The following is a 26,061-nucleotide window of genomic DNA, read 5'->3' on the forward strand; positions in this document are numbered from 1 at the left end:
AAAAAGTGCTGATGGAAATGCAATGTGAATTATAGCACCAAAATTTTATTTGGAGAAATGTGAAAAAAAATAACTTGAGATTTTGAGCTTTGGCACTTCCAAGTCTTCAGTTTGTGATAAAATAGTATCTTGAATTTTATAAATATTTCAACACTATCAGTTATGCGTTGACAAGACTTTCATGCGCTCTAACCTTTTGTTGCACTCTTTATAAAATTTATGAATTTAATAGTTATATTTTTATAAAGTTTAGGTTATACTAAGTGACTTTTCAGATAAAGTTTAGGGGTGAAAGATGTATTAAGCCCCTAATAAAACATCAACCAGTGGCATATTGAGATTGTACCATTACTTTCATAAACCATAATATAATTGAGACGAGCTTGGCCAAATGTATCAAAGACCCAACTGTGGCAAATTAGGTGGATGTTGAAGGATTCCATTTTGAGCTATCTAACAAGCAACTATAGAACAAATGAATTTACCACTTTTAGACTAGTCTATCATTCCTTTTTTCTAGCAATCCAATTTGCAAACCAACACAAACACTAAAGCCTAAAGGTGCAAACCTGTGAGTCACGTGGTGGGGTATGTGGTCAGTCAAGTTACACGATTAGAGAACGACCATGTGAATTCCACGTGCAACTTTGTGAAGTTAGTATTCATTTTCTCAATACTGTATTTGCACACGAGTTCAAATCCTTTCAAGTTTTGGGAAACACGTTTGCCTATTACACCATTTACTAATCTCATGACAGGGCATCTAATAAAGGAGTGTGTGGCTCCATTACCAATCACTTCCACTTAGCTTTCTAATGCCCTTCCAAACACATTTGTCTAATTCTAAATAGTAGTATTTTCTCCGCTACACTTATCTCTTCATAATGGGCTCTTAATGGTTAGCCCCTTCCCCCTTCCTTCATTGTTCTTTTTTCTTGAAAAGGTAATTTGGATTTCATTAGGCATTTGGTATGAGATTATAAAGAACATTTAACCCGCATAAATATTAATAAGGTAAAAAGTTAATTTATTCCTTTTAACTATTTAAACAATATTAATAAAGAGTTAAAAGTTATAAATATAATAATCATCTTTGTTAATCTCATATCAAAAAAATAAAGGTTAAATATTACCCTAAGAAAGGTAATTATTAACCTAGACTCCAAGGTTAACATTTAACCTCTCAAGAAGGTATAAATATTAATGAGGTGAAAAGTTAATTTTTTTTTTTTAAATATCCAAACAATATTAATAAGAGTTAAAACTTAAAAAGACAACAATTATCCCTTGTTAAGCTTATACTAAACACCTCCCTCAGGATTAAATGTTAAGTTTTAACCTTTAAAGGATAAGTATTAACTAAATCTCAAAATTAATATTTAATCCCTTTAAAAAATATAAATATTATTGAGGTAAAAAGTTATACATCAATAAAAAGGATTAGAAAACCCAAGACTCATAGTAGAAGATCGGAAAATACATAAGCAGTACCCAACCACCCCAAAGTCCAACACAAGGCCCAAAGGCCATAGCCCAACTACTTAGGTGGGTCCATAGATCTGAAGACTCCAGCCCAAAAAGTGTTGCTCTCCCACAGTACCAAGCCATCAAATAATGACAAGCAGCAGCAGCAACCGATGGGGCAACGGCTACCACAGGAGGCGCCGAGCATAGCAGAGGTCATTTACACATAAACTGAAAATATATAATAATTGCAAAGAAGTCCTTCAAAATTTTCAAGAAATTAACATATCTTAATTTTCACATACTCTTGTCTCAACCCATTTATAAACCTCTGTTCGTTCAATTTAATTTAATAATATAATATTAAAACAAGTTAAACTCGATTCAATTTAAATTCAATTTAAGTAACTTCCAAAATAATACTTAAGTGGTGAGTGTTATGATTTAAAAATGAATTTATGAGGGTGAAATATGCACGATAAAAGAAAATCCAATAAATGATTTTTTTTTTCAAAATTAGTAGAATATTAATTATTAATAAAACCTCATTTGTTGAAAATATTTTTGTATTTTTTAGAGCTTGTTCACTTATAAAAAATTGTAGTAATTTCTAAGAAAATTTATTAAAAAAACTGAAAAACAGAGTTTTAAATTCACATATACCAATTTTCCAAATGAAAAACGGAAAAACCAAAGTCCTCAATTTTAATTAAGATTAAAATTATTTAGAAAAATATTTATTTATAATGATAAAAAGTTAATTATATAATTATAAAATAAATGAATAATATATATTAAAAATAAAATAAAAATCTTTTAATATATTTTATAATGCTTTATTTTTTTTTAATTATAAATGATATGAATAACTTTTTAAAAATTAAAAAATCGTTTTCTATTATTTGCAAGTCAACATATTTTTTATATTTTCTTTTATTTTTTTATTATTTTTCATAAAGAGTTTCTTAAAAAATAAAAAATAAAAAATAATTTTCAAACAAGTAAATAAACTCTAATATTTGACGCATTTAAAAAGCTAGTGAATAAAAATTTTTTTTATAAAAAAATTAAACACTTTTAAAAAAATAACTTTCCCTTAAAAAAAGTAATTTTTTATATTTTAATAATCTTATTAAACTATAAAAAAAATTTATATATCTATGACATAAATACATATTAATTTAATATTATAATAAAATAATAAAAAATAAAAAAATATTTTTTTGAAAAAATAATTTTTATAAAAAATAATTTTTATATATAAATTAATTTTCATTAAATAAGTAGATAATAAATTATTAAAAAAAAAAAAAAAGTAACCAATATCCGTTTGGGAACATGCTAATCCATGTAACCAAACAGCTGACTTATTCTTGCGCAGCTTAACCTGACTATCAAAGTTCAAAACCTGTGAAAAGTACAAAGATAGACGAAGAAAGAAGAAGAGAGAGTGTGTGATAAAAGAGAAGAGAAAGGAAAATGGTAGGAGGAATGGAGGCAAACAAGAACAGGTTCATAGAGGAGTGGGGCAGTGCTCGGGAGAATCTCGAGTACAACTTCCGCTGGACTCGACGCAACTTCGCCCTCGTTGGCTTATTCGGCATCGCAGTTCCTATCTTCATCTACAAGGGCATCGTCAAAGAATTCGTAAATTCCCCTTCTCTTTCGCTCTCCAACTTCTTATTTGTTATTTCAATTATCTGAGATCTTGTTTTCTTGCTAATTTATTTGAACCCACATTGCTAGAGGGGATGTAGATCCTATTTTAATTGGGTTTTTATTAATTAGCTTCTGGAATTGTGAGTCTTGTAGTGCTTAATTTCCCTGTCTGGTTTTGTTCCTGGAATCTGTTATTGTGGAGATGAGAATAGAAGACTTCGAGTTTAATTTGGAGTATTAGGTTAGAATGGAGTAGGCATGAATTTGATGGTTTGGGTGCTTCCTACATTGTTGGCTAACACGGCTTTTAAACCTGAAATTAGAATTTGGATTTTTTTTTTTTTTACTTATTTCGTACAAATGTAGATGATTATTCTACTTAAAAATCTGGAATCTATCTTTCACATCCTTATACCCTGTCCCCTGCTTGATCATCCGTTATGGTCTTTTTGAATGAAGCGGGAAAAGCAATTCTATTTCAAATCATTCCTCACCCTTAGGCGGCTAAGCCAAGTTCCCAGTGGACAGGTTGATATTCGAGACAAAATACCCTATTTCTTTGTCATTTTCATTGAGAAGTTGAATCATATCATTATGGATAGTAGTGACTGTTGCTTCCTTCCCATAGGGATCTTCCTCATGGAATGGAATCCGCTGGTTTGACCCCGAATTGCAAATGTCCTGGACTTCTGGAGTTAAATGAAATATGTGAATGCTATCTTTTTTTTGGCTGTATCACATGCTTAAACTATTCAGGCAAATCTGACAAAGAGCAAGTCTATAAACAATGCAAAATCATAAGTTGTAGTATCTAGTGTTTATTGAAGACATTAGGAATTGGATTTGTATTAATTATGCTCGGAATTTAATTTGTTGAAGTCTTTTTTTTTATTGGTATACGTAGGAGTGTTCACAAGTCGGTTTGGGTATTTTTGTTGCCTCAATCCAATCCAATCCAACTTATATTAACTTATATTCTAAACCGAAATTAAACCGACCAACCCAAAACTTTGGATTTAATGAATTAGTCATCGGGTGAAATTCTATTCAGCCACGGTTTGCTTTGGTGCCAAGTGATAATATATTTTATTTTATAATTAAAAATTACATTAATTAACTTCAAAAAATTTATATTAATAGAACATTAAAAAAAGATAATCATTAAAAATTTAAATAAACAAACATAATCATTAAATATTATAATTTATAATAAGAAAAATTAAATATTAAATAAATATATTGTCCCTTAAGTATAGTCCCAACCCACATCAGGACATACTACATAAACTGGGATATCCTGCATTTGCCTCAACAATCTGGAGCATCACATCTTGGAGTTTCTGATAAAAAAGTATTCTGTCAAGAATCCTATGTGCCTAATGCCTACTAAAGCTGGTTAATCGAAGCAGTATGTTTTTATTTTTTTTTGTAGTTTTTTTCTTATAGAAGTTAGATTTTGTTTCATTGATAATTTCATATAAATTTGTTTCATTGATAATTTCATATAAACATATTCATGTGTTGACAGTAATTACTGAAATTTCTTGCTGTGCTGTTTGCTGATCATGCAATACAAATAGGAGTCTCCCAAATTTAGTTTGCTATGCTGCTAGAGTACTTAAAAGCATGAACATGGACAGGCACCCAGAAACATTCAGTTGTTGAACATGAGCTGCTTATGATCCTAGTAAAATGGGAAGGCGACATCAAAGTAAATTAGCAAACACAAACTAAATCAAAGAGATGTGGGTTGCACAAATTGGACATACACCGGAAGCTTTGACTAAGTAAAAATTATTGATAAGTTTATGGATCAGGCAATTAGCTAGTAACACTTGTAAAATTCACATATATGATTAAAATATTCCAGGTTTAATTCCTTATTTGTTGTGCTATACTAGCTTGTTTCGAATCATTCTCTTCACTCCATCCATTTCATTTTGGTAAAAAATTGTAGGCTAATTGTTATCCATCCAAATAAAAATTCTCCATTCAAATTACAAAGTCTAGTTAATCAATCATCCAATAGCAAATTAATGAAGAAGTTGAAGCAAGGTGCTTAAAAGTTAAAATGGTTTGTCCGCTATTATGCAGGACCTATATATTGACACTTGGCACACAATGATATATATTAAAAAGCAATTAAACAGCCTCCATAAAATAGCTGCCAACAATATTAGAGCATGCATATTGTTCCAAGAAATAGAGACTAAACAATATTCGAGCAACCAACAATATCAAATTGACAAATACATAAGAAACAGACAACTTACTGTTTTCAAGCAATACAACACCTTCCTTGAGCTGCTACTGCTACAAGCAATTCCACTCACAAGCTCTAGTCTCTCCCAAAACCTAGTTGAAGAAACATATATAATCTTGCAAAAAAAATCAAAAGCAAGATTCTAGGTTTGGTTTTGAGCTCAAGGGAGAGATAGACTTGACATTCAAGACTCTAGCTTTAAGGGCATCAAAAGCAATCTAATAGAAACACAAATTTGACATTATATAAAAGAAAACCTAGAACCAACAGACACAGATTTGAATAAGAAATTAAGAAAACAATTGAAATAGAAACACATCCCTCTCAACCCAACCAAATACACTTTCCCTATGTCCCTGCCCCCAAGTTTCTTCGATAGCCTAAAGTCTTAACAAAATCCTAAGAGAACAAATAAATCATATTCATACTTGTAAATCTAAACAGACCATGCGAATTGAACAACTCAATACGCAAAAACTTTAGAAAAAATAAAAGAAAAAACAACCAAAGCAACCGATTTCTCAAAAGCAAAAACAAGGAAATTCAAGTGTAGAAGGCTAATGCCATTGAAATGGGCATAACCAGATCACAAAATGAACATGCAAAGCGAAAGAGCCACCACAATATCAATGTCGAGCTAGCACTAAGAAGAATATGCAATTCAGAGCAATAAAAATTAAAAAAAAAAAAACCTAGAAAAAAATCAATGCTAGTAATGTGACAGCAGGGAGCTGTGAGTGAGGTACTATCAGTAATGCAACAGTAGGGAGCTCGGAGCAAGGCAGGAGTTGTGATCATGACAGCTGAGGAGAGTTTGAGTTGTCGCCAATGGACTAAAGGGTGAGAGTTTGAGTTGTAACGATGGAATGGTGATCATATGGAATGTTTCTTGGATGAAGATATGGATAATTTCATCACCTAACCGACAAAGGATAAATTTCAAAATGAATTGGCCAACCTGACCCAATCCAGTGAATCAACCTGAAATGTCTATTTGGGTCGGATCAGATCGGTTGATTTGAACCAAATTTTGAACAGCCTTGGCATGCTTTGGTTTTGCCCGTTTTGCTTCAAGTCGTCATGGACTTCAATGTAGTTGGACATCAACTGAACATCAAGACATAGATATATGTTTGTAGCCACCTGTCATTAAGACTTATTTTAGGTTTAAGATTAGATTAATTCAGGTCAGAATTGGAGAGAGGGAGTGCATTCATTCAATTCACAAAAGCTTGATCTGCATTTGCTCTTGCACTAATGCTTTGGGTGATTGGTAGTTCACTTTCAGAGAAACAAAATTGTGTATGCGTTTGGATTTAGGCTTCCATTATGTGTGACCTAAAAAGTTGAAAATTATTGGATGGCATTGGCAGTAGATTGAGCCAATTAAAATAAAAGGTGACAGGTTATATCTTTAATGGCTATGCAAACAAAAGCAATATGATGATATGGCCTCCCAACCTGTTTACATGTCTTCTTAGTGGCTTAATTAATGGAAGATCAGTAGGCTGGGTCAATTAATCATACAATTTCTACAAAAATATTTTGGGTGAATTTTTCTTTTGTTATAAACAGTAATGAGATTCAGATGTTTGTTTTCTTTTTGGGATGATTTCATAAATGTATCATATGATTTAGCACTTTATCACTAAAGGAACCAAAGTTTGATGTTCATCAAAATGGCACCGTGAACTTTCACTATGTTACATTGTCCCTGAATTCGTTAACGGGCCAGCTCTCTGTTAACAGATTCAGGTACAATGTAACGGCACAAAAGCTCAGGGTACCATTTTGATAAAAATCAAACTTTTTTCCTTTAGTGATAGAATGCTAAACCGCAGGATACGTTTGTGAAATTATCCCTCTATTTTTTCATTTTCCTTGAAAATTGATTGCAGGATATGTCACCCTTTTCGCACCCCAGTTCTTTCATTTTTCCGTGTTTCATCCAATATGTGGAAAGAGCGATCATCGTAACTCTTTGTGGGTTTGTCAGAAGTTAATCTTGTCTGAGCTTTTCATAGTATTGTATTGTTTTCACCTAAATTCTTATTGTACCTGATCTATATTTTGAAAATGTCATCTAGTCTTGAGAAAGCATATTTTTCACTGTCTAATGGAGGTTGATGTTTGGATAATTATTTAGAGTCCTTTATTCCTTAATTACTGAATCATATAGGTTTCTGCTGGAGATGATTGTGCATTGGAGTGAATTAATGTGTTTGAAATGCATGCACTATCTGAAAGCAAGATGGGCTTTCTCTTTTCATTTTGATAGTGAAATTGAAAATTTGAAATGCTTACAAATTTTTAGCAGCAGAAAAAATTTGTTTCTTTTTGCAGTTTCCATATTTCCTTAATTTGGCTTTTTAATGCATCAGTTGCAACACCAGATACTTATAAAGTATTGTTATTCTAATTAAGTTTGTTTCCTGAGCATGAGTCATTCTTGATTCTAGTAGCTGACTTGATTAAATACTATATTTGCTAGTTTACTGTTTTTGGCCTTGTCAGATTCCAAAAATTTTAGCTAGTCTTTATTTTGTTGGCAAAATTTTACATTGGCTTCGGACACTGGAATAATTCTGGGACTACATAAGAAGTACATCCTATGACATCTCTAACTAATAATTTCTTGTGTTCCATGAGCATATTTTCTTTAAATTATATGGCAGCAGTCTTTTTGTTGTTAATTTTGTATGTCTTACAAGTAACAGCCTTAGTTCCTAGAATGAGGGGAAACATAGACTCATTATCTTGGTTTGTTGTTCATATAAATGTTCATTTTAGCATATTTCATTTGGCTTTAGAGTAGCGTAGACATTTGGTCTTGGTTGATTATTTATATTAGAGTTTCTTTGATATTGTGGATCCTCCCATTATGGAGAAGTGATTCTCAGTTGTATTTTAATATTTTACATGTTAAACTTGTGAATTATGTTGACATATTGGCTATATGCACTGACAGAATATGCAAGATGAAGATGCAGGCAGGCCATACAGGAAGTTCCTTTGACTTTTCTTCTTTACAATGCTGGACAGTCGATGATAATTGCACCTGAAGTAAAACTGGTTTTCTGTTGGGACCTCTTTGCCCATATCTGGGAATTGTTATATATATATATATATATATGTGTGTGTGTGTGTGTGTGTGTGTGTGTGTTTTCTAAGAAGTATCTCTTATATTTTGAAATCTGCTAATTTGCTGGGAATGCTGAATGTTTTGTGGTTACTACTTGTGATATAATAATGTTTCATTCAGTTGTCTGGATGGTGCGATCTGTTTTGTTAGGGTATCTGAACAGTAGGAATAGTAATAGTTTACCCATTTCAGATGCCAAAATAGCTAATATGGAGCATATTACAGGTAAATGAAGGGTATGTTTGATGCCATTGCATAGGAGCAAACTAGCAAAGCAATTGCATGAGGCCAGAATAATAACACAGATAAAAAGGAATTTGGGCTGGACTGGAGTCTGTGTTATTTCAAATGAGCTAACTTGGGGTTGAGCCATATCTCTCTTAATCTGATTCGGTTTGGCCCATATGCAAGTTTTCCCTTACGCATGTTGTTAAGAAAAATATTATTTTAAATATATTAAATAAAAATTGTAAAAAATTATTTAAAAACTAAATATAATATATCATAATTATAAAAATTTTAAATTATTTTTTTACGGCAGGTGTGTTTTCTGAAAAAGATCTTATATAGGTTTCAGTCTGGCCCATTCATGCCTACATGACCTTGCGTAATGGTTCATGCACTACATTGTACGCTTGCCTGACGGACGAGACGTTGACGCTGGCTGAGATCAGTCGGTTCTCCAGAAAAATGGGTAAATTTTATCAGCGCTCTCAGCTTCGAGGACGTTCAATTTTATATCTTAAGATATTCTTAATTTTAATTTAATAAACAATAAAATCATTGCAATTTGTATTTATGGATTTCCGATAACACCCTTTATCCATCCTGCCCTCTTCACCTAAAGTCAGCGGATTTCATTTTATCATTCTCATCATAAAAATCAACAAATCAACTAAAATTATTCCTCATCATTTCAACTTGACAATCCCCAAGCTTAGATAAGCTAAATCCAAATAAATGAAATCCCTCTCCAAACCTAACTCTAATTCTTTGATCTTTTATGTTCAAAAAATATATATATATCTTTTACTTTTTAAAAAATATATTATTTAATTTCTATATTTTTAATTCATAAAATTGTTTAGTGTTTCTCATTATTTTTTTTTATAGATAAATTAGTTGAAGGAATAAAAATCAAATGATAAAAATTGAATAGATGAATTTAAAATTTTGAGACTAATAAATAATTATATTATTAAATTATAGAAACTGAATTACTCTAAAATAACTTCATTGATAAAAAAATTAAACAGTTCATAATTTAAAATAAAAAATTAAATATTATATTTTTTAGCACATTAAAAATTAATTTTGTTAAAATATATATATTAAATAATAATTTTGTATAAAAAATTAAAAAAAAAAAACTCTTCGTTGCCATTGAAATTACATTGAGAACGAGAAAAGGTTAGCTGTAATTAGGTGAATTACACTGACGTAATATAATCAACAATTCAGATCGAGACAAACACGCACGTGGAAAGATAAAGGTAATACTTTTCGTAACTCGATGAAAGAAGGCAATGTACATAAAGTAATACTAATGCAGACAGAGATGCCATCAGGTGGGTCCATAAAAAGCCAGTTGCATAGACCCGAATTATCGGATCGGGTCTGAATAGAGACAACATATCCAGGTCCAACTTTCGCGGCCCAGTCTGAAATTAGATGAGGTGTAATCCCAAACTTTCAGAGCGGCTATGCCAGCTAAGACCGTCGTCATGGTATCCAACATCGAGGTACCATTGCCGCCCACGTTTCTCAGCCAGAAGTAACGGAACAAACTCCCCTTTCATGTGCAAAACTACTAACTAGTTGCCACCAAACCCAGCCCATCAACTATGTGCACGTGGCCTATCCTTACTCGACCAACTCAACCACTATTTCTATAATTTTCCGTCCCTGAATTATCTTCCTTTCAACAAACTTTCAATTGTTTCTTTCCTTTCCTTCTTTCCTTCCAATCCAAATCCCTTCCCTTTCCCCTCTCCCAAACGGAATCATGGGGACTGATATATCAGAGCCGTTGCTTCTGCCCGATTCTAGCAAAATCCAGGCCGTTGACGCCGAGCGGATCCCAGAGTGGAAGGATCAGATCACGATCAGAGGCCTTGTAGTTAGCGCCCTGTTGGGTACGCTCTTCTGCATCATTACCCACAAGCTCAATCTCACCGTTGGCATTATCCCCTCGTTGAATGTCGCTGCTGGTTTACTCGGCTTCTTCTTTGTCAAGTCATGGGTTGGATTCTTATCCAGTTTGGGTTTCACAATTTCTCCCTTTACCAAACAGGAGAACACTGTTATCCAGACCTGCGTCGTCGCTTGCTATGGCCTCGCTTTCAGCGGTAAACACCATACCCCCACATGTACATGACGGGACTTTTTGTATTGCGATAAAAAGGGTTTTGCTTATTTTTCTTTGAATATTCTATTGTTGACAGGAGGATTTGGGTCGTATTTGATCGCAATGGACGAGAGAACTTATGAATTGATAGGTCCTGATTACCCTGGTAACAGGGCAGAGGATGTCAAGAACCCAGGATTGGCCTGGATGATTGGATTCTTGTTTGTTGTCAGCTTCCTTGGACTTTTTAGTCTTGTTCCCCTTCGCAAGGTCAAACACCACCCAAACTCTTATTTAGTGCTATATTTACAGGGAATTTCAAGTTTTTTGTGCAAATCAATTTTCACCAATGATTAGGGTTTTGAATTATTATGCTTATGCTAATGTTCTATACTAGCTTCATTAATATTCTTTAATATTCTACACGTCTATTACTTCACCTTCTCATTCCTTTTTTGGGTTGAGATTATAGGTTATGGTCATGGATTATAAGCTTACATATCCCAGTGGGACAGCTACAGCAATGTTGATAAATAGCTTTCACACAAACACGGGAGCTGAGCTTGCAGGGTAAGTGCCTTCTATGTTAAGCCCGCCTTTCTTAATTAGTTCATCTTGAAAATTCTAAATAAGTGGAGAATGTCGGAATCATGTTTGTGAGGAATATTGCAACAGAATCTAATAAACTGCGATTACCTTTTCTGCTTGTACTAACTGTTCAGCGGTTATCCAATAAGAACATTTCGAGCTTCTTTAAACAGAAACAAGCATAGAGGACCCAAAAAAAAAAACAGTTTCTAATTATTTTCCTTTTTGTGAACTTTTTACAGGAAACAAGTCACTTGTCTTGGAAAGCACTTGAGCATAAGTTTGGCTTGGAGCTGCTTTAAGTGGTTCTTTAGCGGTATTGGGGATTCATGTGGATTTGACAATTTCCCAAGTTTTGGTTTAACACTATTCAAAAACACGTAAGCTTCAAATGGATGTAGTTTCTGAATCAACTCTGTCTTCAAACTGCTGTTTGATCCATGCTTTTCATGTTGGTACTTTAAAATTAAAATTTAGTAAGGAATTAGATGTCATCATTATGCACTTGCGCATTGTTTGATTGTGAGTTTCAGTTTATATTGTGCAGTTGATTTCATTTTGGCTGAGTCTTTTACTCAAGAAACTTTGTAAGAAGGCATAGATAGAGATATTATTTTAATTTTCAGCAAAATATCATGAAGTTTTGTTGTTTGTTGACATAAATGCTGATTTGTCTTCACAATTTTATTAGTTGACCACATGATTCACAAAACTCCTTGCAGGTTTTATTTTGACTTCAGTCCAACTTATGTTGGATGTGGTCTTATTTGCCCTCACATAGTCAACTGCTCAGTTCTTCTGGGGGCTATAGTCTCGTGGGGGTTTCTGTGGCCCTTCATCTCCCAACATGCTGGGGACTGGTATCCAGCTGACCTGGGTAGTAATGATTTTAAGGGTCTTTACGGATACAAGGTATGACAGAAAATCATTATTTTGTGACAATCAGATTACCCTATTGTGGCTTTATATATTGATGTACCTGCACTTTTCAATGGTCTATGTGGCTTATGTGGCTGCATTCATTACCTATGTGTATGTACACACACGTGGGCGCATACACATGCATATAAATATATATATATATATATATATATATATACCAACACTGACAGAACTGCTTGTCAACCCTCTAAAAACTATGAAGTTTTGGCTTTCACCTCTTAAATAGGCCAATTGTTGGAAGATATTAGATAAATGTGCCAGGCTGAAAAGAAAAAGAAAAATAACCACATTCAGACAAGCAATCTTGCAATATGAGATTGACCCCTATATTCTATGATATTTTATTTTTAAATGTTTCATGCATGTTTTTAGCTTGGTGAATTTTTTTTTAATATCTGTCCCCCTTCCCCCCTCCCCCCCCACACCCCCCAAAAAAAAAAAAATTGCATTGTTTGCAGGTCTTTATAGCCATTTCTCTTATCCTTGGGGATGGCCTTTACAATTTGATCAAGATAATTGCAATAACTATTAGGGAAATATGCAATAAAAGCACCAAGGAGAATCACCTTCCTATTGTCAGGGAGTTTCAAGGTGAGTTATAATCTGGATCTGTATAGTGTGGCCACATGATCTTGCTTGCTATGGTTGTTTCATATGCTGTGAGTAGCTATATATCTTCTAAATATTTTTTAGCTGTTAATTTGATGCCAATCACCATGTGAGTTGTTTTGATCTCAAATAGGTTTAGAATTAATTCTAATCCATGCAACAGCTGATCAATTATAGTTCAATAATTAACTTTAGCTAAAAAAGGTATTTGAAACTGTTGGAAAATGTTACGACTCAAAATTCTGAACCGTGACCGGCGCATAATTTAAGTATTCTTAAATCATGCAAGCTTTATCAGAATATCTTGAATGAATATATTGTCACATACTAATCCCAAAAAATAGACAAAATCCAAATAAACAAAATGCTGAATAAATATCATAAATATCCCATAAGTAAACTGCGGAGTCTCTACAGATTTCAAATAAAAACTTAAACTGTTCATTAAACTAAATTAATTATTAGCCCAAGAAAACATGAATTTGGGCATACCATGAGAACAAATCAAATATTGTCCTTCTTCAGAAAATGGACTGAATATTTGGATTAGTTGTAGAATTCTACTGATCTGAAATAGATAATAGACAGAGAAAACGTGGTTTGAGCTAAATGCTCAGTGAACGATAATTATAGCACACAACGGAATAGGAACAGACAGACGCTTGATTAATTTCACAATAAGTTTTCTATTCAATAAAATCATGCTCATACTGTCAAAATCATTAATAAAATAATTTCACAAAACATATATATAAAAGAAATTCATTCAATAAAAATTTTATGGTATAGTGCACCAGGGTGATGATACCCCACATCACCAAAGGCCAGATGGTAAGTGCGCTACCAGATATTAGATACCTTCCTCCTCCTCCACAAATATCAATGCATATAATACTAATGCAAACTATAAACTGCAATGATACATGACTCGACAATGCAACTTAATACCGTGATAGTCCACACGGTGGAGCCAGATAACAGAAACAGATATTGGGCACAGGTACCAATTCAAAGCAGAAAATCAATTTGTACAATTCAATCAAAATCAATAAAAAATTTCAGATAGCAAATAATAACTGATTGTGCAATTCCAATAGTTTATTTCAATAATTTCAGAGAGTCAATAATCTCAAATTAATTTAGTGTAACACATCGGTAAATTTTATAGTCAAATATCAATCAATATAAATACATTAAAGGCCTGTTCCCGGAATCCTAATAGCTCTAATGCAGAGATAGTTGACAAAATCAATTATTTAATCAAAATCGAAATAAAATTCAATAATAAAATAAAACTCTTGAAAATCACATGTAAAATAATTATTAAAATATTGATTTAAAATTTTATTTAATAACAAACTTAATGCTAAGAAATTTTAAAAGGGATTAAAACGGTGCCATGTACTATAATTACTGCTCACCTGGAACCTCCAAGATAATAGTTATTTTCAATGGAAGAGAGATAATTTTAACTGACAGATTGAATATTCGAATCTCCTTGAAAATATAATCGAAGGTGATGAATAGAAAAGTAAAAATTTATAGATTCTCTGCGCACATCAGATTGTAAATCATAAATTTTTATATATTTATATATATACACATATATAACAATAAATAAAAGATGATGAAAAATACCTGTTGAGAGTATTTGGTATACAAGGAGATGATAAACAGGCTTTGAGAGTAAAGTTTAGCAGAAAGAGATGATTATGGTATATATATTTTAAGAGTTCTATCAGGTGTAGAATGGGATAAGAGTTATTATTGAACTGGGTTGTTCAGATTACAGATATATATTTAATTTCAAAAATAATATATATAAAAAATAAATTAGCAGGCCATCCAATAAAATATTCCTTTTTTTATATAAATATATTAAATTATTGTTAGCTAATTAAAATAAATAAATAGATAAATGTTGGGTTCCCACATACTTCTCCCCTTAAAAGAAATTCGATCCCCGAATTTAAACAGACAAAATTCTAACCTGAAGAATTAAATAAGTGAGGATATTTGGCTTGCATTTCAGATTTTGCCTCCCATATGGCCTCACTACTTGTGTGATTATGCCATAAGACTTTGACCAAAGCCACTTCCCTAGACCGAAAATTCCTAATTTGTCGATCTAAAATCTTTACTGGTTGCTCCTCATATGACATATTATCCCTAAATTGTGTGGTCTGAAGTTGCAAAACATGAGATAGATCAGGTGCATACTTTCTAAGCATAGAGATATGGAAAACTGGATGTACATGTACAAAACCAGGTAGAAGGGCTAAACGGTAAGCAACTGCTCCAATTCTCTCCAAAATTTCAAATGGACCAACAAAACGAGGACTAAGCTTCCCCTTCTTCCCAAACCTCATGATTCCTTTCATAGGTGAAACTCTCAGAAATACATGATCACCAACCATAAACTTTACATTTTTACGCTTAGGGTCAGCATAACTTCTCTGTCGATTTCGAGCAGTCAAAAGTCGATCACGAATTAGTTGAACCTTCTCTGAAGTTAATTGTATCAACTCTGGTCTAGTAGGCCTTCTTTCTCCAACTTCATCCCAACAAATTGGTGACCTACACTTTCAACCATATAATGCCTCATATGGAGCCATCTCTATACTTGCCTGATAACTGTTATTATAAGCAAACTCTACTACAGGCAAATGATGATCTCAACAGCCACCAAAATCCATAACGCCTGCACGAAGCATGTCCTCTAATATCTGTATGGTTCTTTCTGACTGTCCATCCATCTGAGGGTGAAAAGCAGCACTAAAGTCTACTCGTGTTCCTAAAGCTTCTTGGAATTTCTTCCAAAATCGAGAAGTAAACTGAGTACCACGATCAGAGACAATGGAAACTGGAACTCCATGAAGACTAACAATCTTGTTTATGTACAACTGTGCAAGTTTAGCTAAGTCATATGTAGTATTCACAGGAAGAAAATGAGCAGATTTTGTCAATTTGTCCACTATCACCCAGATTGCATTGTAACCACCTCGTGTACTAGGTAGACCCACAACAAAGTCCATGGCAATATGCTCCCACTTCCACTAAGGAATAGGCAACGGCTGAAGTAACTCAGATGGTCTCTGATGTTCTGCCTTAACCTGTTGACAAGTCTAACATTTAGCAACAAAGTCTGTAACATCCCTCTTCATGCCACCCCACCAATAATGTTCCCTTAAATCATGGTACATCTTAGTTGAACCTGGGTATACTGTGTAAGCAGAATGGTGTGCCTCCTCTATGAATTCTCTTCTCAACTCATCAACGTTGGGGACACAAAGTCTAGTGCCATAACGAAGAACTCCATCATCATTTAACATGAACCCTTGAGCTTGGCCTTGATGAATACTATCTATAATATCACACAATTGAGAATCCCTCTTCTGAGCAGCCTTAATTTGATCAATCAAGATAGGCCTAACTCGAAAATGTGCTAAGAATGATCTAGCTATGATTTCAAACTCTACTCCCTGATCTAGCAACTCATGTAATTCACCAATCAGAGGCCTCCTCTTGGTAGATATATGGGCTAAACTACCAGAAGACTTCCTGCTTAGAGCATCAGCTACCACATTAGCTTTTCCAGGGTGATACTGTATGGTGCAATCATAATCTTTCAGCAATTCTACCCATCTCATTTGCCTAAGATTAAGATCACGTTGGTCAAAGATGTATTTGAGACTTTTATGGTCAGTGAAGATTTCACAAGTCTCACCATACAGATAGTGCCTCCAGATTTTTAAAGCAAAAATTACTACAGCCATTTCGAAATCATGAGTTGGATAATTCTGCTCGTGCCTTTTCAACTTACTAGAAGCATATGCAATAAATCATCCATGCTGCATCAAAACACATCCTAAACCAATCTTAGAAACATCACAATATGCTGCATAACCCCCTGATCCAGACGGAAGGGCTAACACTGGTGCAGTAGTTAAACGAGTTTTAAGCTACTCAACTTTTTTCACAAACCTTAGTCAACTGAAATTTTACATTCTTTTGTACCAACTTAGTTAAAGGTGCTGCAATACGAGAGAAGTCATGAACAAACCGTCTATAATACCCTGCTAAACTCAAGAAACTATGAATCTCTGACACAGTTATGGGTCTAGGCCAATGAAGCACTGCCTCAACTTTCTTCTTATCAACACAAACCCCATCCTTAGATACTGTATGGCCTAGGAAAGCCACACTATATAACCAGAACTCGCATTTTGAGAACTTGTCATATAGCTTGTGTTCCCGTAAAGTCTAAATGACAATTCTCAACTGCTGCTCATGCTCCTCTTTACTCTTTGAGTACACTAGAATGTCATCGATGAACATTATAACAAATTGATCTAAGAAAGGCTTGAAACTCTATTCATGAGATCCATAAAAGCGGTTGAAGCATTGATAAGATCAAAAGACATTACAAGAAATTCATAGTGTCCATACCTAGTCCTAAAGGCTGTCTTGAGTATGTCTTATTTCTTGACCCTCAATTGATGATACCCAGATCGAAGATCAATCTTGGAAAAACACTTTGCACCTTGAAGTTGGTCAAACAGGACATCTATGTGTGGAAGAGGATACTTATTACGCACAGTTACCTTATTAAATTGCCTATAATCAATGCACATTCTCAAAGACCTATCCTTCTTCCGCACAAATAACATAGGAGCACCCAATGGAGAAACACTAAGGCGAATAAATATCTAGTGGATCCTGTAACTGCTCCTTCAACTCCTTAAGTTCTGTAGGTGCCATACGATAAGGTGGCATAGATATGGGCTCAGTTCCAGGAACTAAGTCTACACTAAACTCTACCTCTCGTTCCGAGAGTAAACCTGATAAATCTTTTGGAAACACATCAGGGAACTCCTTAACCATTGCAACATTCTCCAAACTTGCACCTTCTACCTGAACATCTCTAAAATAAGCTAGATACTCCTTACACCTCTTTCGCAAAAATCGTCTAGCACTCACTGTTGAGATAAGATTACTAGAGGCTATACTACGATCTCCCTAAAATTGAAATTGTCTCCCAGGAATTTTAAAGAACACAACTTTATTATGACAATCCAATGAAATGTGATAAGTGGCTAACCAGTCCATGCCTAAAATCACATTAAACTCAAACATATCCAAAGAAACAAGATCTGCAACTAATTCCCTATCTCCAATGTGAACTATACATCCCCTATACACCATATCAGTGTCTATTGCATTACCCATAGGTATTGATACAGATAAAGGATACTCTTAACAAAGTAGGTATTGTACTAAATCTCATGGAAAAGTATGGAGAAACAAAGGAATGATTGTGCCCACTTAGCCATAGGCGTCTGTTTAGATGTCTGATTAATAGTTTGATGTGGTACTTCCCCTGTTGGATCAAGGTTTGCACCATTAGGACCCTTGGCCCTAGCTCTCCTCCTACGTTTAACAGACTCAGGCACCTATTCATTTTAATAAACAAGTATTAAATCTGAAAATGTGAGCCAAATTAAGACAGGTGAAAAAGTGCGAAGGACGCGGATATCTAAAGTAATGATAAACTGAAAAGACGTCAAGGATCCTATGTTCCGCAAGTTTACTAGACCTCAACCGTGCTCTGATACCATCTTTGTCACGACCCAAAATTCTAAACCGTGACTAGCGCATAATTTAAGTATTCTTAAATCATGTAAGCCTTATCAGAGTATCTTAAATGAATATATTGTCACTTACTAATCCCAAAAAATAGACAAAATCCAAATAAACAAAATGCTGAATAAATATCCCATAAGTAAACTGCGGAGTCTCTACAGATTTCAAATAAAAACTTAAACTGTTCATTAAACTAAACTAATTATTAGCCCGAGAAAACATGAATTTGGGCATACCATGAGAACAAATCAAATATTGTTCCTCTTCAGAAAATGGACTGAATATTTGGATTAGTTGTAGAATTCTACTGATCTGAAACAGAGAATAGACAGAGAAAATGTGGTTTGAGCTAAATGCTCAGTGAATGATAATTATAACACACAACGGAATAGGAACAGGCAGACGCTTGATTAATTTCATAATAAATTTTCTATTCAATAAAATCATGCTCATGCTGTCAAAATCATTAATAAAATAATTTCACAAAACATATATATAAAAGAAATTCATTCAATAAAAATTTTATGGTACAGTGCACTAGGGTGATGATACCCCACATCACTAAAGGCCAGATGGCAAGCGCGTTACGAGATATTAGATACCTTCCTCCTCCTTCACAGATATCAATGTATATGATACTAATGCAAACTATAAACTGCAATGATGCATGACTCGACAATACAACCTAATACCGTGATAGTCCACACGGTGGGGCCAGATAATAAAAACAGATATTTGGCACAGGTATCAATTCAAAACAGAAAATCAATTTGTACAAATCAATCAAAATCAATAAAAAATTTCAGATAGCAAATAATAACTGATTGTGCAATTCCAATAGTTTATTTCAATAATTTCAGAGAGTCAATAATCTCAAATCAATTCAGTGTAATACATCTGTAAATTTTATAGTCAAATATCAATCAATATAAATACATTAAAGGCCTGTTCCCGGAATCCTAATAGGTCTAATGCAGAGATAGTTGACAAAATCAATTATTTAATCAAAATCAAAATAAAATTCAATGATAAAACTCAAGAAAATCACATGTAAAATAATTGTTAAAATATTGATTTAAAATTTCATTTAATAACAAACTTAATGTTAAGAAATTTTAAAAGGGACTAAAACGGTGCCATGTACTATAATTACCACTCATCTGGAACTTCCAAGATAATAATTATTTTCAACGGAAGAGAGACAATTTAAACTGACAGATTGAATATTCGAATATCTTTGAAAATATAATCGAAGGTGATGAATAGAAAAGTAAAAATTTATAGATTCTCTGTGCACATCAGATTATAAATCATAAATTTTTATATATTTATATATATACACATATATAACAATAAATAAAAGATGATGAAAAATACCTGTTGAGAGTATTTGGTATACAAGGAGATGATAAACAGGTTTTGAGAGTAAAGTTTAGCAGAAAGAGATGATTATGGTATATATATTTCAAGAGTTCTATTAGGTGTAGAATGAGATAAGAGTTATTATTGAACTGGGTTGTTCAGATTACAGATATATATTTAATTTCAAAAATAATATATATAAAAAAATAAATAAGCAGGCCATCTAATAAAATATTCCTTTTTTTTAGATAAATATATTAAATTATTGTTAGCTAATTAAAATAAATAAATAAATAGATAAATATTGGGTTTCTATAGAAAATCCATCTCATCTTTTGGCCAACTATAATTGTTAAGATCCATCTCATCTTTTGCACCAACTATAATTGTTAACATTATTCAATTATTGTGTTCAGCTTGAAATGTCAAATTAGGAGGTTAACTTAAAAAGATAACCGGAAATATTTATAATTCATCATTCAAATTAGGAGTATAATTTCAAGAAACGGAATTTTAATGGACATTATTAGGCGGTTGTGTCTTAACAGATTTATACAACTAATATAATCCTCAAATATTGCATGTACCTGTTGAACTTTGAGCTCAATGGGGCCTGCTTAATGCGTGTGTATTATAACTGTTCCTGGCTTCAAAAGAGCACTGTTTTTGCTTGAGATTAATTGTTGTAATGGTGCCTGAACAGATGGTGAGACTTCCGAATTGCTACTGGAACAGAGAAAGCGAGATGAGGTATTTCTGAAAGACACAATACCCTCCTGGTTTGCAGCTTCTGGATATGTGGGCCTGGCTGCAATATCAACAGCAACAATTCCAATCATTTTTCCACCCCTCAAGTGGTATTTGGTTCTCAGTTCATACGTTATTGCCCCTGCCCTTGCCTTCTGTAATTCCTATGGCACTGGGCTAACAGACTGGAGCTTGGCGTCAACCTATGGAAAAATTGGGCTTTTCATCATTGCTTCAATGGTTGGGAGTAATGGAGGAGTTGTAGCTGGATTAGCAGCTTGTGGGGTGATGATGTCAATTGTCTCCACTGCAGCTGATCTCATGCAGGATTTCAAGACTGGTTACCTCACTCTATCATCAGCCAAATCTATGTTTGTGAGCCAGTTGATAGGCACAGCCATGGGTTGTGTTATAGCCCCATTGACATTTTGGATGTTTTGGACTGCTTTTGATATTGGAGCACCAGATGGTCCATACAAAGCTCCATATGCAGTAATATTCAGGGAGATGGCCATATTAGGTATTGAGGGCTTCTCTGAGCTGCCCAAACATTGCCTGGCCATGTGTTGTGGTTTCTTTATAGCCGCTTTGGTTATAAATCTTCTGAGAGATGTAACTCCTAAGAAGTTCTCACAATTTATTCCTATTCCAATGGCTATGGCTGTCCCGTTTTATATCGGAGCTTACTTTGCAATTGATATGTTTGTCGGGACAGTGATATTATACATCTGGGAGAGAATAAATCGGAAGGATGCAGAAGATTATGCTGGGGCAGTTGCATCAGGTTTGATATGCGGCGATGGGATCTGGACAATACCATCAGCAATCCTCTCTATTTTCAGGATCAATCCCCCCATATGCATGTACTTTGGGCCTTCTTTGAGTAACTGAGTAGGGTAGCTGATGGATGTGTTGTAACTTGTAAATATACGTAATACGTTATTTGAACTGCAGTGTTCATTGGATTCTGTAAATGTGTGTGGTGTTTGATTATTTAGAAGTTTCAAGCACAGATTTGAAAAATGGAAAACAATTTGAAAAGTGGAAAACAAGAGAGAGAGAGAGAGAGAGAGAGAGAAGAGATGTAAACAAGTATTTTCTTTCTCTATGAACTGTGTATGTACATGTTCTTTTTATGGTATGGCGTATGCAGGAATGGAGAGGTTGAACCTAGGCAAGGCGATGGTGATGGATCTTTCATGATATGAACTGCAAAACCCAGGGAGCATTTGAGTAAGGCCCAAAGACGCAGCTGAGGTTGATGGATTCTTGGTGGGCCCTTCACATATCACAACCTCTCTCTCTGGGCAAGGTATTTCAATGACCCATGTTTCTGCCCATTTTAGATTCTGTAACGTCCAAAAGAAAAGAAACTTAGTCTTGCACTCTTCCCACGCCTATGAGCCAATTTCTGAAAGTGATTGAACCACTTGTTTAGAATGATTAAGACTAGCATGAGATACAATTTGTATCAATACAACAAGAAAGCACTAGACCATTTAGCAAGTAATAGAAACTGCCTCGATACTTCACAACAAAACATTAATAGAAAAAGATAGACATGCAAAAGGTTAGGGTTACCACATGCACCCCACGACACCACACTTTGATTTTTTGTTTTCCATATCAACCACGTGGCTGAGATTGTGACCTCCTGTATATGGAATCTATGTATCCATCCCCTTTTTTTAATTATTTTAATCTAAATTTGCTGCCATGTATCTGTTTGTGATCTATAATTAATTATTGCTATATATTTGTCAAATCATGCTTACCCTCAAATGTCATTTTATAAACTTATGTGATTACAACAATTAATTATCATCACATCATCTTATAAAATATATATAGTCTTTTTTTTTTTAATCTGAAAGTAATTTCATTTGTAAATTAGAAAGAACAGTCTTATACAAATATAAAAGAGAAAGCAACTGGGATGAAGGATTTATCACCCATCCTGCCTCTATAGAAAAGGTCCTAGCCACATTTGTTACCCAGTCTGCGCATCTATTTGAATATTTAGGATTAAACATAATACTTAATTAAGGATAGAGAGACGGATACATTCTAATATCATCAATAAAAACTTCAAGAGCCCATTGAGGGGCCACTTGAGAAGAAGAAAGTTGAACAATCTGAAAGGAATCAGATTCAATAATGCAAGGATTATAACCCCCTGAAAAGAGCAAAGCAGATCGTTTCTTTAATTATATATATATTTTTAATAAAAGAAATAAACAGATTAATTATAAATTAAATATGATTTTTTTAATTATTAGTATATTTTTTTTATATTTTAGCAATTTTAAAATGCATAAACTGCCATGATTTGAATTATAATATTTGCATTAGGATCCTAGAAAAAGAATGTATAGGTGACAGATGTAGATGTGACCTAAGGATAATAATGGTGAGGTCCAAATCTTATCAAAAGAGAGGCATTCAGTTAGAGATTCTGGCTTTATTGGAGCTCAGCAATTGGTGGGTGTGGCTCCTATTTATTGTGGTGGAGCTGCAGCTGCCCTTTTCTTTCTTCATTTTCATTCCTTCTGATCTAAACAGTAACTCCATTCATCAACACCTATTCATTAATAATTATAATAATAATGCAAATAGACAAGGACACAAGATAGAATTTGGCTAAGTAAAAGCTTTTGCAGATTTCACTCAAAAAATTTTACATGGTAAGGATTATGTACTTGTGATTCTAATTGCTGTGAAAAAGACAATTTATTTTTACATTAGGTCCCTGTCAATACATTCCACCTCTCCCTCTAGCTGAGTGGTTGTGGCCATGAAAAATAACAGCTCCATAAAACATTATTTTCCCCATTAACTTGGAGCAGCTATATGGGTTCTGTTTAGATATTTACCTCTTATAGATATAAGTACGCATCAATATCCAAATTATAAATCCTTTAATATTATTTTTCTTCATAACATCTTAGACTTGCTCTCTTTCTTCTCACTATTTTAATCACTACTTGAATTTATTATATATATATTTTTATAATAGAATATTTGACTCTCTGCATTACACATAACTAAAGAGATGGATTAATCAAGGCGATAACTATCTGATTGTAAAATATTTCTAAAAAAAAAATTAATAATGAATTCTACATCCTAATTGGGTTTTTTTAATTAATTTATTTTTTTATTATCATCAATTTAGCTCATTATCAAGAAGTTTTTATAACATTGCTTAAAAAAGTGAAGTCTAATTTATTAAAAAAAATTAATAAATATTACATTAGAACATAACCCAACTTCATATCCAAATTGTCTTTTTAAAAAAAAAAAATTAGGAAGCCAATGAATTTTGAGGTTGTTATTTTCTGTGCCCAATTAAATGCTTCGTCTGCATGTCTAATCAAACTTTTATGGACCGGCTATGTTTTTCAAGTTTCAAAGGCAAAACGAGACCGTTTTGAGTTGAAATTGCATAAATTATGCCATGTTAATCCAACAAGTTAGTTTGTCCAATTTGTCAATCTCGCTATAAATAAATTAACAATTTATTAATTGAATATTAATAAATTAATTAGGAAGGAATATGATAGAAAGAGAATCAGTGTTGGTACTTGAAATGTTGAATCACTTACAGAAAAATTAATAGAGCTTGTGAATAAATTGGAAAAAAGAATGGTGAATATTGCTTGCATTCAAGAGATTAAATGGGTTGGAGAGAAAAGTAAGGAAATGGTAATTCAGGGTACATACTGTGGTTTACCAGAAAGGAGAGAAATAAAAACGGAGTAGGCATAATCATAGACAGGATATTGAAAGATGCTGTAATAGCTGTGAAAAGAGTAGGAGATAGAATTATACTAGTAAAGCTAATACTAGAAGGAGAAACAATATATATAGTTAGTGCTTATGCTCCATAAATAGGACTAAATAGTGAAAGTAAACAAAGGTTCTAGAAAGATATGGATGATTTAATACAAAGCATACCGAATAAAGAGAATATTTTCTTTGGTGGAGATTTAAATGGACATGTAGGAAGTGATAGGCAAGGTTATGAGAATGTTCATGGAGGTTTTGGTTTTATCAGCCGAAATTAGGAAGGAAAAAGCATCTTGAATTTTGCTATGGCATACGACATAATACTAGCAAATACATACTTTATAAAAAGAGAATTTTGAGGTTGTTATTTTCTGTGCCCAATTAAATGCTTCCTCTACCCGTCTAATCAAACTTTTATGGACCGGCTATGTTTTTCAAGTTTCAAAGGCAAAACGAGACCGTTTTGAGTTGAAATTGCATAAATTATGCCATGTTAATTCAACAAGTTAGTTTGTCCAATTTGTCAATCTCGCTATAAATAAATTAATAATTTATTAATTAAATATTAATAAATTAATTAGGAAGGAACATGATAAGGAGAGAATCAGGGTTAGTACTTGGAATGTTGGATCACTTACAGAAAAATTAATGGAGTTTGTGGATACATTAAAAAGGAGAAGGGTAAATATTGCTTGCATTCAGGAGACTAAATGGGTAGGAGAGAAAAGTAAGAAAATGGGTAATTCAGGGTACATACAGTAGTTTACCGGAAAGGAGAGAAATAAGAACGAAATAGGTATAATCATAGACAGGACATTGAAAGATGCTGTAATAGCTGTGAAAAGAGTAGGAGATAGAATTATACTAGTAAAGCTAGTACTAGAAGGAGAAACAATAAATGTAGTTAGTGCTTATGCCTCACAAATAGGACTAGATAGTGAGAGTAAACAAAGGTTCTGGGAAGATATGAATGATTTAATGCAAAGCATACCGAATGAAGAGAATGTTTTCATTGGTAAAGATTTGAATGGACATGTACGAAGTGATAAGCAAGGTTATGAGAATGTTCATAGAGGTTTTGGTTTTAGCAGTCGAAATGAGGAGGGAAAAAGCATCCTGGATTTTGCCATGACATACGATCTAATACTAACAAATACCTACTTTATAAAAAGAGAGTCATATTTAGTGACTTTCAAAAGTGGGCAACATAGAAGCTAAATTGACTTCCTCTTAACCAGGAAGATAAATAAAGCTCTATGCAAGGATTTCAAGATCATTCCAGGAGAGGCTTTAACAAGTCAACATCGATTAGTGATCTTGGATGTCAAGTTTAGGAACAATTCAAGTAAGGTTAGAAGAAATAGTGTAGTTCGAACAAAGTGGTAAGAGTTCAAAGGAGTAAAGCAAGTGAAGTTAAAAAATGAGCTTCTCGAGTCCAAAGCATGGAAGTTGGATATGGAGGCCAATGGTATGTGGATACATAAGGCATCAAAGATTAGAGAAGTA

The 26,061-nt window shown here is 33.4% G+C and overlaps 2 protein-coding genes across 2 annotated transcripts; both read left to right on the plus strand.

Annotated features, from left to right (window-relative positions):
- The first annotated feature begins 2,861 nt into the window (after positions 1 to 2,861).
- LOC110636450 (uncharacterized) lies at positions 2,862 to 8,657 on the plus strand. The gene is made up of 2 exons (XM_021786163.2): positions 2,862 to 3,111; positions 8,355 to 8,657. Exons 1-2 carry the CDS (start codon positions 2,944 to 2,946, stop codon positions 8,400 to 8,402), a joined length of 216 nt encoding a protein of 71 aa, XP_021641855.2. The 5' UTR covers positions 2,862 to 2,943; the 3' UTR covers positions 8,403 to 8,657.
- Positions 8,658 to 10,105: 1,448 nt separating this feature from the next.
- LOC110636449 (probable metal-nicotianamine transporter YSL6) lies at positions 10,106 to 21,807 on the plus strand. The gene is made up of 7 exons (XM_021786162.2): positions 10,106 to 10,876; positions 10,973 to 11,145; positions 11,348 to 11,445; positions 11,706 to 11,843; positions 12,186 to 12,375; positions 12,864 to 12,996; positions 20,723 to 21,807. Exons 1-7 carry the CDS (start codon positions 10,534 to 10,536, stop codon positions 21,655 to 21,657), a joined length of 2,010 nt encoding a protein of 669 aa, XP_021641854.2. The 5' UTR covers positions 10,106 to 10,533; the 3' UTR covers positions 21,658 to 21,807.
- Positions 21,808 to 26,061: the final 4,254 nt, after the last annotated feature.

The sequence above is a fragment of the Hevea brasiliensis genome, chromosome 6, assembly GCF_030052815.1.
Source record: "Hevea brasiliensis isolate MT/VB/25A 57/8 chromosome 6, ASM3005281v1, whole genome shotgun sequence".
Classification (NCBI taxonomy): domain Eukaryota; kingdom Viridiplantae; phylum Streptophyta; class Magnoliopsida; order Malpighiales; family Euphorbiaceae; genus Hevea; species Hevea brasiliensis.